Source organism: Bufo gargarizans, chromosome 3 (genome assembly GCF_014858855.1).
Source record: "Bufo gargarizans isolate SCDJY-AF-19 chromosome 3, ASM1485885v1, whole genome shotgun sequence".
NCBI lineage: Eukaryota > Metazoa > Chordata > Amphibia > Anura > Bufonidae > Bufo > Bufo gargarizans.
The window spans coordinates 21,571,243-21,584,716 of record NC_058082.1 but is presented as its reverse complement, the minus strand read 5'-3'; the positions used below and the strand labels follow the sequence as shown (position 1 = coordinate 21,584,716).

At 43.9% G+C, this 13,474-nt stretch overlaps 1 protein-coding gene across 1 annotated transcript in view; it reads left to right on the top strand.

Moving 5' to 3' along the window:
* Positions 1 to 7,030: 7,030 nt before the first annotated feature.
* Positions 7,031 to 13,474, top strand: part of ARHGAP42 (Rho GTPase activating protein 42) — a 301,803-nt gene continuing 295,359 nt past the window's right edge. Inside the window, exon 1 of the mRNA XM_044285062.1 lies at positions 7,031 to 7,641. Coding sequence (XP_044140997.1) covers positions 7,488 to 7,641 — 154 coding nt within the window. The 5' untranslated portion in view covers positions 7,031 to 7,487. The remainder of the gene's footprint in view (positions 7,642 to 13,474) is intronic.

Below are 13,474 nucleotides of genomic sequence, written 5' to 3'. Positions count from 1 at the left end.
GGTGCTGGGCCTAAATATATGCCAATGGACTGTTGCAGTGGTGGCTGACGTGAAGCCTGATTCTCTGCTATGACATGCAGACTGATTCTCTGCTGACATGAAGCCAGATCCTCTGTTACGGGACCTCTCTCCTCTGCCTGTGTGCTAGGCCTAAATATATGCCAATGGACTGTTGCAGTGGTGGCTGACGTGAAGCCTCATTCTCTGCTATGACATGCAGACTAATTCTCTGCTGACATGAAGCCAGATTGTCTGTTACGGGACCTCTCTCCTCTGCCTGTGTGCTGGGCCTAAATATATGCCAATGGACTGTTGCAGTGGTGGCTGATGTGAAGCCTCATTCTCTGCTATGACATGCAGACTGATTCTCTGCTGACATGAAGCCAGATTCTCTGTTACGGGACCTCCCTCCTCTGCCTGGGTGCTGGGCCTAAATATATGACAATGGACTGTTGCAGTGGTGGCTGACATGAAGCCTGATTCTCTGCTATGACATGCAGACTGATTCTCTGCTGACATGAAGCCAGATCCTCTGTAGTGTTGAGCAGCATGTCCCATATTCAAATTCGCGAAATTTCGCGAATATTCGAAAGAATATTCGTAAAATATTCGCGAATATTCGAATTCGTTATTATTTCGCATATGAGATAATTCGAATTTTCGCATCGCATAATACATATTATGCTATGCAAAATTTGCATGTGCGCTAATGAAATCGCCTTACGAAGATTCGCAACTCAATTCAATCACTAATGTATGAATGCAAAGCCCTTTGCCTCTGTTCTGGGACAAGTGTAGATATTCGCATGTGCGCTAATAAAATCGCCTTACGAAGATTCGCGCCTCAATCACTTTCTAGGCAATGTGAGTAAGATCTGAGCTTTTGGACTTTTGGGAATCAATCGAGATACAGTGGGGGGTGATGACAGTAGTTGACAGAGTACAGATCAATGTAATCTGTAAGGTGGAAAGTAAAATAAAAAATATGAATATTCGTAAATCGAATTTTACGAAGTTCTAAGTATTCGCGAATATGGTGCTATACTATATGAATGCACAGGCCTTTGCCTTCTCTGTTCTGGGGACAAGTGTAGATATTCGCATGTGCGCTAATAAAATCGCCTTAGGAAGATTCGCAACTCAATTCAATCACTAATGTATGAATGCAAAGCCCTTTGCCTCTGTTCTGGGAAAAGTGCCGATATTCGCATGTGCGCTAATAAAATCGCCTTACGAAGAATCGCGCCTCAATCACTTTCTAGGCAATGTGAGTAAGATCTGAACTTTTGGACCTTTGGGAAACAATCATTTATATGTGTACTGTAATTTTGTGAAAAAAACAAAAACGAATATTCGTTTTTACGAATATATAGTACTATATTCGAAATATTCGCGAAATCGCGAAGTTGCGATATTCGCGAAAAAAAATCGCTTTTCGAATATTGGCGCTCAACACTAATCCTCTGTTACGGGACCTCTCTCCTCTGCCTGGGTGCTGGGCCTAAATATATGCCAATGGACTGTTGCAGTGGTGGCTGACATGAAGCCTGATTCTCTGCTATGACATGCAGACTGATTCTCTGCTGACATGAAGCCAGATCCTCTGTTACGGGACCTCTCTCCTCTGCCTGGGTGCTGGGCCTAAATATATGACAATGGACTGTTGCAGTGGTGGCTGATGTGAAGCCTGATTTTCTGCTATGACATGCAGACTGATTCTCTGCTGACATGAAGCCAGATTCTCTGTTACGGGACCTTTCTCCTCTGCCTGGGTGCCGGGGCCTAAATATCTGAGAATGGACTGTTCCAGTGGTGGGTGACGTGAAGCCAGATTCTCTGCTATAGGACCTCTCTCCAATTGATATTGGTTAATTTTTATTTATTTTATTTTTATTTTTATTCATTTCCCTATCCACATTTGTTTGCATGGGATTTACCTACATGTTGCTGCCTTTTGCAGCCCTCTAGCCCTTTCCTGGGCTGTTTTACAGCCTTTTTAGTGCCGAAAAGTTCGGGTCCCCATTGACTTCAATGGGGTTCGGGTTCGGGACGAAGTTCGGATCGGGTTCGGATCCCGAACCCGAACATTTCCGGGAAGTTCGGCCGAACTTCTCGAACCCGAACATCCAGGTGTCCGCTCAACTCTACTCTTTAGTAATGATCTGACAATGTTATACTGCCACCGATTACCCGAAGAATGAGCAAATGCTCATTCATTGGGTAATTGGAATCTTTCAACAGGTTTAAAAATCATCGTTTACCGGCGGCAGATTGTGCTGTCTAATCACGATCTGCTGCCGGCAAACAATGATTCAGTATGGGGATGAATGATGGATCTAGCGATCACTCGTCCTCATACAGTGGGGGAGATCGTGCCATTTCTTCGCAGTGGTCTCCACCGCTAACGAGCAGATGATTGCCGGGAAGGAATGGTTTCCTCCCAACAATCGTCTGCTGGATCGTTTCATCTAATACAGCCTTTAGATACGGTGATTCTACTGTAAACAAGAATAATTGAGCATGTGATCTGTAGATATTCCATGAATGAAGTAAAAGCGTGATGAGAGGATATATCAGTCCCTCCAGCTGAGTCATCCCTGGGGGTATCCCCAAACACTGTCAGTCCTCTGACAATGTATCAGGATACATGATAAGGGGTGCAAACTTTTGCCAGTCATGCTGATTGGTATAGTTCTGGGGAACACTGGGATATGGGTTTGTGAGGTCATTTTCATATTTTTGATTTGTCCTTTCATTGACATTTAATGGAACAAACATGGAAAGTAGCACATACAGATTATACAATTCATTAAGTACCATACTAAAACTGAATGTAGACTTACAGGTTTCCCCCCACTAGAGTATCCGCCATATAGGGCATAAATTCAGCACAGTGTCATATATGCAGTATATTGGAAGTTGTGCTTCTAATAGACAGTACCTCAGTAACGTGGTGTCCAGTAGAGCACGTTGCATTGTTTTTCAGTACAGTTCATGTGAATTCATATGTATGTAATACCATGGTATGAACCTTCCGCCATATACAGTACTGTTCAAGGTTATACAGAGTCAAAAAGGTTGGAAAGTTACAGTAGAAAACAACCCCATTTGAGTTGATTTTGGACCCGATCACTTGCCCCGGGGTTTGTTTCTTATGGGTTGATTCTGTACTGTTATGTGATATGTACAGTATTCAACAATTTCTCAGAAGGAACGTAAGGAAGATTCCAAATAGAGTAGAAGGCGGTGCATTCAGCAGGCAGTGCAACTTTCTCCTCATGCCCCACCCATATCCACAAGCTATGACAAATGCATGACAAATAGTGATATCACTCCTTCAACAGACCCTGAAATTATTAGATAAGACCCAATGGACAAATGCAGAGTCTACATACCACACACTAGATTCCCTAAATAAAGATATAGACTCAGATCAGAACCCCCTATAAACAGAGCCCAGACCAGACTCCCTTCTTACAGACCCCAGATGATATCTGTGTACACACCCCATAGATCCCCTGTGTACAGACCCCACACCTGCCATGTGTACAGACCCCAGATTGTCCTTAAATCAGACCCTAGATTAGATGAGTCCTGCGTACAGACCCCAGATCAGAGCAGCCCTGTGTACAGACCCCAGATGGCCTTTATTCAGACCCTAGATTAGAGAAATTCAGTGTACCGACCCCAAACTTGCCCTTTATACAGACCCCAGATCAGAGCAGCTCTGTGTACAGACCCCAGATGAGACCTATGCACACTTCAGATCAGATAAGCCCTGTGTAATGACCGGCAACACACACAGGGAGGAAAACAGGGAAAGCCCTGCACAAGGGAGAGGGAAAGGTGGTGACCCCTAACTCACCTTGCAGCTGGTACCTGACTGCCCTGTCGTCCCTAGACGGGTTCCTAAACCCTGGCTTTCCCTGAAATGAGCCCTAGATAATGAACGGGCCGGTGGGATCGCTAGTCCTCACCACTGCACTAAGAGGGAAACACCAGGGAGAGGACAGACAAACACAGACAAACACAAACACCCAGGTGGACGGCAACAATTGTCCACAAAGGTCCAACAGGGATCCGGAGGGTAGCGTTCTAAGGCAACACTCAGAGAACGCAGCAACACAGCTCCAGTGGGTCAGAATAGATGTCCAGGCAGGAAGCTCTATATCTGGCAACCAGAGAAGTGTGAGAGGGGAATATAAGGAGGATTGGGAGTGCTGGACAAGGAACAGCTGAGAGAAGGAGCTACGGATCCCTGAGTGAGCCAAAAGGGTTTGTAAAGCAAACCCAGAAAGCTACAATAAGGAAACTTCCCTATCTGACATAGAGCGTGCAGCCAACCGCTGCGACCTCCTGACCCCGGGTACAACGGAGTCAGGCGTGGCTCTTGACACCCTCGTGACACCCTGTGTACATACCCCAGACCAGACCTTACACAGACTCCAAACCAGCCCATTATACATACTCCAGACCAGCCATGTGTCAAGACCCCAGATGGCCCTTTATTTAGACCCCAGATTAGATGAGTCCTGTGTAGAGACCCCAGACCAGACTTTACACAGACACCACACCAGCCCATTATGCTGACTTCAAACCAGCCATGTGTATACAGTCCCCAGATCAGATAAGCCCTTTTAACAGACCCCAGACTAGCCCTTTATACAGACCCCAGATCCGAAATTATTCACACTCCCGACCAGCCCTATACGCAGACCTCAGACCAGATTTCTGGATTCAGACCTCAGACCTGTCCGTTATATAGACCACAGATCATACGTACAGATACACACCTTCCTCCATTTCGGCAGTCGTCTTCACTACTAGACATCAATGCAGACATTTTCTTAACAATTTTCTTTTCTCAGTAAAAATCAAGGATGGTTATTATTTTTCCCCAGATAACATGCAGGGTTGTCAACCTGAATTGTTCTTCTTTTCTAGATAAGCCAAAGACTATTACATAGATACACATGACACCTATAATTCAAATCAATACTGTAAAAGTAATCCATGAATAATGTCAATGTAGATAAAACTTAACTTTTACTATTAGAATCAATAAAAAAAGATGGTCGTTAAGAGAAACAAAAATAGCACGATGCACGGCGGCACCCATAAATCGGTAAATATAGAAAACGGTTTGTCCTACCACAACCCAGGTATATTCCAAAGTTCATCGATTGTCCAACAGGTAACAGGCAAAACTATCCCTGAACAGTATGGTAGTGATGTGAACATTTAGACAGGGTTGGGATATACTGTCCCTTATAATGCCCTAAACAGGGGGTGCTAAATCTGGCCCTGAGAACCTAGCCACAGAGCACCCGCTCTGACCAAGGGCGACCCCATCCGGAACCTTACCCTAGATAAACAAGCCATAGATAGCCCTATCCTTCTCTTTCCTAGGACTCGGCATACACTAAATAGTACAAAGATAAGTACTGTGAAGTGGAAACGTAGCTGCAATAAACTGACTCAGCCCACTTGTATCCATGAATCAAGACAGAACTACAACTAGGATGAAGATATAGTTACAATCTGCCCGCAGGATACATCAGGCCTCTGTGAATGGAGAAGTGAGACATGGACCCGCTGCCACCGTCCTTCCAATAGAACTATATCTTCACCCTAGTTGTAGTTCTGTCTTGATATATGGATACAAGTGGGCCGATTCAGTTTATTGTAGCTACGTTTCCACTTCACAGTACTTATCTTTGTACTATTTAGTGTATGCCGAGTCCTAGGAAAGAGAAGGATAGGGCTATCTATGGCTTGTTTATCTAGGGTAAGGTTCCGGATGGGGTCGCCCTTGGTCAGAGCGGGTGCTCTGTGACTAGGTTCTCAGGGCCAGATTTAGCACCCCCTGTTTAGGGCATTATCAGGGACAGTATATCCCAACCCTGTCTAAATGTTCACATCACTACCATACTGTTCAGGGATAGTTTTGCCTGTTACCTGTTGGACAATCGATGAACGTTGTAACATACCTGGGTTGTGGTAGGACAAACGGTTTTCTATGTTTACCGATTTATGGGTGCCGCCGTGCACCATCATTCTTACCACATTTCTTCTTCTTTTATATATATTTTTTTGTTTATCTTAAGATCCATCTTTTTTTTTATTCTAATAGTAAAAGTTATGTTTTATCTACATTGACATTATTCCTGGATTACTTCTACAGAATTTCTTTTCTAGATAACTTATTTAAAAATCACAGACAGCCAACATTTTTTAAGGACAAATTGGAAACACATTGAATAAGTAATACAGGTCTACAGCTCAATATACTGATATGAATTCATTAGTATTAGTGTTTATTTTCATTTTACGCACTTATATAGCGCTACTATATTCTGCAGCGCTTTACAGACATCAGCATCCAACTGTCCCAAATGGGGCTCACAATCTAAGGTCCCTATCAGTATGTCTTTGGAGTGTGGGAAGAAACCGGAGAACCCGGAGGAAACCCACGCAAACACAGGGAAACGTACAAACTCCATGCAGATGTTGTCCTAGGTCGGATTCAAACCTAACCACTGAGCCACCGTGCTGCCCGCCATTAGTCTTTAGTGTGAGCCAATCACAATCATCTGCTCAGGTACTATCATCCTCAAAACAATCACGGACACATCTATGGTATTTGTTTCTTCACGAACACTGTAAAAAGTGCCTTATTTTTTACAGACTGTCCAAGAATTTCTTTCTGTAATTTCTGGATGGTTGGCAACCCTGACTGCATATGTCTTTTGACAGGCTATAATAGTAAACCCCTATGAGGTAATGCAGTCAAAGGTCCTACCATTCCCCGAGCCACCTACAGATGGCACTCTAGAGACAAACTTCTCAAGTTTCCTATTCTTTAACAAAAAGTTTCTGATTTGCAGCTCTCTTTCCTAATGTTGTAAGTTTCCCATGTAATAAGTGCAGCCGCAGCTCATTGTGATGTCATCAACATTTTCCCAGCTTCAAGGATCCTTGCAATCTCCTTCAAATTTAGCTGCTATTTCACTGCAGCTAAGGAGGAATCCAGAACAAAAGGGGGCATGCAGCTTATTTTCAGTGAAGTTTATCTAGGAATGTAAGGTGACCTGAGTGTGACCTTGCTTGGAGTCCCTCTGTAGCAGGAGAACAGGGGGTGGGGGATCTATTGGAATCAGAGTTTAACTTGTATTGGCTTTAGCAGGATTGATCAGCCTGGAAGCTCTGTGCAGAAGGGAGGGGATAGAAGCTAAGAAAGAGTCTGATCTGCCGGAAATGTCTGAAAAGTAGAGTTTCCTCTGTGCAGCAGCAGCAGCCTCCTGTCCTGATCATAGGGACAATGCAGCAGGGTGACACTGACCGCAGATCTCCTCCAGCACTGCTGCTGTGCATGCTCTGATTCTCCTCTGTGCTGGGAGAAGGCATCACAACTTCTCAAAAAAAAAAAAAAACTTTGCAAGAAGAAAGATTTCTTCTCTTCAAGGATCTAAGGATTATTCTTTACAATGGGACTCCCCACTCTGGAGTTCAGTGATTCTTACTTGGATAGCCCAGACTTCAGGGAAAGGCTCAAGTGTCATGAGATTGAGCTGGAGAGGACCAATAAGTTTATTAAGGAGTTAATTAAAGACGGGAACATGCTGGTGGGAGCCTTGAGAAGTAAGTACCCTGAGCTGACGTGTTGCAGCAAACCATTTGCTGTGTCTTGTAGACTTTGCATTTCAGAAGTTGCAGGGGGAAAAAGTTCTTCGCTTGGGTGTCTGCAGAATGGGGCATCGCTCTTTGGGTGCAAACAAGTTCAGTTTCATATTTGTCTGCTCTGTGTTTCTTGTGGAGCTCCTGCAGAATCTCTTGAAATCTAAAGCTAGTCATAGACGTGAAGGTTGTGCCTGAGTTTTAGAGATTGAACGTTTGCCGGGGAAAAAGGCAAACAAATATTTCCCATGATAGGAATATGGGAAATTTTTGGGACACATTTTTGGGTCATACCCGACCAGTAGGTGATCTCTGTGCCAGGGTGTACCTCATACAGTTTATCGCCACTTTTCCAGGTCTTGAGATTGATAAATGCATCCGATTGTTTCTTCACTTTGCCCCATTTGTGCTTTTATGATTGTGAAATTTATGGATGTGGAGCAAGAAATGTTTTTATTGATAAGTGAGAAGTTATGGGGCACAGATACCGAGCAGTATGTCAGTAGGTATTCACTACATCAGGTTATACATTGTGCAGTTCATGTCCACTTTGCCATGTCTTTCCCATTCCAGGTCTTGAGAATTATGACAGATGATAAATGTTCCCAATTGTGTCTTCACATGGCTCCATTTGTCCGTTTGTGATTGGAAAATTTATGAAGGTGGAACAAGAACATTTTTGATTGATATGTGAGAGGTTGTTGGGTAGATTTTTGGGGTCCTACCTAAGCAGTATGTGAGAAGGTATTCAGTACGTCAGGTTCTACCTTGTGCAGTTCACGGGCACTTTTAAATTTCTTCCCCATTCCAGGTCTTGAGATTTATGACAGATTGATGAATGTGCCCCATTGTGTCTTCACGTTGCCCAACTTGTGCGTTTCTGATTTTAAAATCTATGGGTGTTGGGTGAGAACATTTTTGATTGATAAGTGATGTACCGTCAATGATAATGATGATAATTCCCAGTAATTATTATCATGGTTAGGCCTCTTTCACATGTCTGTATCTGTGATGACATCCGTGACATGATGGTTAGTGGTTCATCTGTGAAGATGTCTGTGAAGAATCAGTGTTTGGTCTGTGGGTCCACTTTTTGGTCTCCATGTGTCATCCGTGTTCCAGGTACACTGCTAGACTTAAAATTGTTTTTTGGTCCTAAAAACCCATGGACTAAACATGGATGGTATCCATGCTGTGTCCGTGGTTCATCCGTGGTTCATCTGTGAAGATGTCTGTGAAGAATCTGTGTTTGGTCTGTGGGTCCGCTTTTTGCTCTCCATGTGTCATCCGTGTTCCACGTACACTGCTAGACTTAAAATTGGTTTTTGGTCCTAAAAACCCATGGACCAAACATGGATGGTATCCATGCTGTGTCCGTGGTTCATCCATGGTTCATCTGTGAAGATGTCTGTGAAGAATCCGTGTTTGGTCTGTGGGTCCGCTTTTTGCTCTCCATTTGTCATCTGTGTTCCACGTACACTTCTAGACTTAAGATTGGTTTTTGGTCCGTAAAAACTATGGACCAAACATGGATGGTATCCATGCTGTGTCCGTGGTTTTTATGGACCCATAGATGATAATGTTCATGAGAAATCTGTAGTCACAGACAAACCATGGTCCGTGGAAAACCACTGATATGTGAGTACACACATTAAAGATAATGGATACGTAACCGTTCCGTGGAGACCTGAGACAGCAAAGAGACCAAATGGTGACCCTCATGTCTCTAGTTCATAAATTTGTCACTTTTCAGCAACAGAAATCTGTCACAATTATTATAGTCATATCTGCTGTAAATAAGTCTTCAGCTTCATGTTTCATATGAGGTTCTGAAGATTGAGGTAATGTTGGTTAATGTGGTTCTTCACGTGGCTGTGTTACCATATTTCAGATATTTGTATTGGCACCAGCATGTCATGAAAAAATATGAAGCCGTTTACATTGGTCAATATTAAGATCTGGATTTACTGATATTTATGGGTGATTAATGGAAGAAAATAATGCTACTTTCACACTCGCGTTTTGTGCGGATCCGTCATGGATCTGCACAGATGCATACGTTCAGATAATACAACCGTCTGCATAGGTTTGTATTATCTTTAACATAGCCAAGACGGATCCGTCTTGAACACCATTGAAAGTATTAGGGCAAAACTGATCAGTTTTGGACCACTTCTGAGAGCCCTGAACGGATCTCACAAATGGAAAGCCAAAACGCCAGTGTGAAAGTAGCCTAAGGCCTCTTTCACACTTGCGTTGTCCGGATCCGGCGTGTACTCCACTTGCCGAAATTACACGCCGGATCCGGAAAAACGCAAGTGTACTGAAAGCATTTGAAGACCTGGTTGCCATAGTAGGAGCGGGGGAGCGGTATACTTACCATCCGTGCGGCTCCCGGGGCGCTCCAGAGTGACGTCAGAGCGCCCCATGCGCATGGATGACGTGCCATGCGATCACGTCATCCATGCGCCTGGGCCGCCCTGACGTCACTCTGGAGCGCCCCGGGAGCCGCACGGATGGTAAGTATGCTGCTCCCCCGCTCCCCGCTACACTTTACCATGGCTGCCAGGACTTTAGCGTCCCGGCAGCCATGGTAACCACCCTAAAAAAGCTAAACGTCGTATCCGGCAATGCGCCGAAACAACGTTTAGCTTAAGGCCGGATCCGGATCAATGCCTTTCAATGGGCATTCATTCCGGATCCGGCCTTGCGGCAAGTCTTCAGTTTTTTTGTCCTGTCCGGAGCAAAAAGCGCAGCATGCTGCGGTATTTTCTCCGGCCAAAAAACGTTCCGTTCCGGAACTGAAGACATCCTGATGCATCCTGAACGGATTTCACTCCATTCAGAATGCATTAGGATAATCCTGATCAGGATTCTTCCGGCATAGAGCCCCGACGACGGAACTCTATGCCGGAAGACAATAACGCAGGTGTGAAAGAGCCCTTAGTCTGAAGTGTAGGAAAAGGATAGGGCACCATCATTGATTGGCTCAGCAGTTGGACCTCACTGATCAAGCATTTGTGGCCTATCAAACCTATGAAATGTGCGGCCGATTCAGCGTTCCTAGAATTTATTGACAGAAAATAGACTTAACCTATTTTAGAGATGATTTTGTGAGTCAATGTATCTCCTAGGGAAACAGGACCCACACCTCCTCGTTAGTTCTTATCGAAGTCCCCCCAACTCCGCTAGACTCTTATAGATGTCTGTATCTAAATTGCTACTGTCATATTGGGTTTTTCCAAGTGTTTTATACTGATGGCCTATCCTCAGGATAGTGATAACAGTGTTCAGAGCAGCACTCACTACCGTGAAGACATACACCGGAATGCATCAGCCCATCACGACCTCAGATCCACTTTGGTCATCCGAATAAGAAATGAAGATTGACGGCAGCATCTCCATAAAACGTAATTTATTCACATATGTAAAAGGGATAGCTCGTTCTGCAAATTGCGAGGGATAGCTGTGTCATGATCTTTCGGCCATAGAACTGAATACGGAAATATTTTGGCCATGGTGACTACACGTGTCGGACAATTGCAATGTGGCTATGGTTGAAGTATTACTGTATCGAGCACTACGGCCAAAATGTCAGGATGCAGCTTTCGAAAATGGCAGGGGACCAAAAAAGTAGTCACTAACTAAAGCGCCATTCACAGTTTTATTTCCCGTCGGCTAAATTCCGAAAAATCTGATTGGTTGTCTGCACAGTATTGTCTTCAAATACTGGCAGTGTTGCCCATGGCAACCAGATTTTATCTGAACAAGGCCTGACCTGATTGGTTGCCGCGGGCAGCAGCTCTGCTGTTTGTCTTCTCAACTTTATTTATAACAGACTGATGAACACATTTGAGGAATATATTGCATTGTTCGCCTGTTTATGGCCAGATATCTGTGTCTGTGGCCCGGAAGGTGTGGGTAGTGATTACCCCTCCAGGATACAGAAGCTTTATAATGTAATCTGATACAGCCTGTCTGAGGAATTACAGCCCTGAGGCACTGTCTCCCAGGATGGGGCTGACATTCCTGCCAATATTGGGAAAGTTTATTTTCTTTAGGCCTGAGTTATACAGGCAGTTTTTAGTTACATGCTTTAAAATGAACGAAATAAAAATCCCACTGTAAGCTCTAAACCATTGTGACGCAATTTAAACATGAGGTTCATTATCAATATGTCAGATCATTAGGTCTGTGTAGAGGTTACGGGAGAAAAATAACTCTGAAGTTAATAATTATGGCTACAACTGACGGTACACATCTGACGGAAAAAATAGTCACAACATGCTGCGAGAATATCTGTGTAAACATATTGCCCCGCAGAGCCTTTACGGAAGCTTACAGAGGCCAGGCATACTCAGGATCCGCATTATGCCCCTGCACTATGCTGGGCTCTGCTGTGGCCATGACCGTAGATCTGTAATATGGCTCTAACAGAATTCTATGGACCCATAATAGACTCCCTTGCAATCTAAAATGGGTTTGCAAAGATCTTTAAAGGGATGTCCAGTGTGTAAAAAAGATTCAAAATGCCTTATAATATTTCTCCTTGATCACCCATATCTCTTTACTGTGACATCACTGTGTTTATTACCCCAGTACTGTGACATCACTGTGTTTATTATCCCTGTGCTGTGACATCACTGTGTTTATTATCCCTGTACTGTGACATCACTGTGTTTATTATCCCTGTACTGTGACATCACTGTGTTTATTACCCCAGTACTGTGACATCACTGTGTTTATTATCCCTGTGCTGTGACATCACTGTGTTTATTATCCCTGTACTGTGACATCACTGTGGTTATTATTCCTGTACTGTGACATCACTGTGTTTATTATCCCTGTACTGTGACATCACTGTGTGCATTATCCCTGTACTGTGACATCACTGTGTTTATTATCTCTGTACTGTGACATCACTGTGTTTATTATCCCTGTGCTGTGACATCACTGTGTTTATTATCCCTGTACTGTGACATCACTGTGGTTATTATTCCTGTACTGTGACATCACTGTGTTTATTATCCCTGTACTGTGACATCACTGTGTGCATTATCCCTGTACTGTGACATCACTGTGTTTATTATCCCTGTACTGTGACATCACTGTTTATTATCCCTGTACTGTGACATCACTGTGTTTATTATATCTGTACTGTGACATCACAGTGTTTATTATCTCTATACTGTGACATCACTGTGTTTATTATCCCTGTACTGTGACATCACAGTGTTTATTATCTCTATACTGTGACATCACTGTGTTTATTATCTGTGTGTCATGATATCATACCTCCCAACTTTGTAAATGAACAAAGAGGGACACATTTTCCGCACTGGGCCACACCTCTAACTCCGCCTAAATCATAACTATACACCTAATCCCACCCAGTCTCCCTAATGCCCCCACATAGTAATTATTCCCCATTCAAGCCATCGCACAGTATGTCCACATTATGTCTTCACAGAATTATGCCCAGCTGTGCCCCCAGTAATATGCCCAGTTATGGGTCCCCCCAGTAAAATGCCCAGCTGTGCCCACAGTAATATGCCCACATTGTACCCCCAGTAATATGCCCAGCTGTGCCCCCCAGTAATATGCCCTCATTGTGCCCACCAGTAATATGCCCACAGTGTGCCCACCAGTAATATGCCCACATTGTGCCCCCAGTAATATGCCCACATTGTGCCTACCAGTAATATGCCCACATTGTGCCTACCAGTAATATGCCCACATTGTGCCCCCCAGTAATATGCCCACATTGTACCCCCCAGTAATATGCCCACAGTATGAC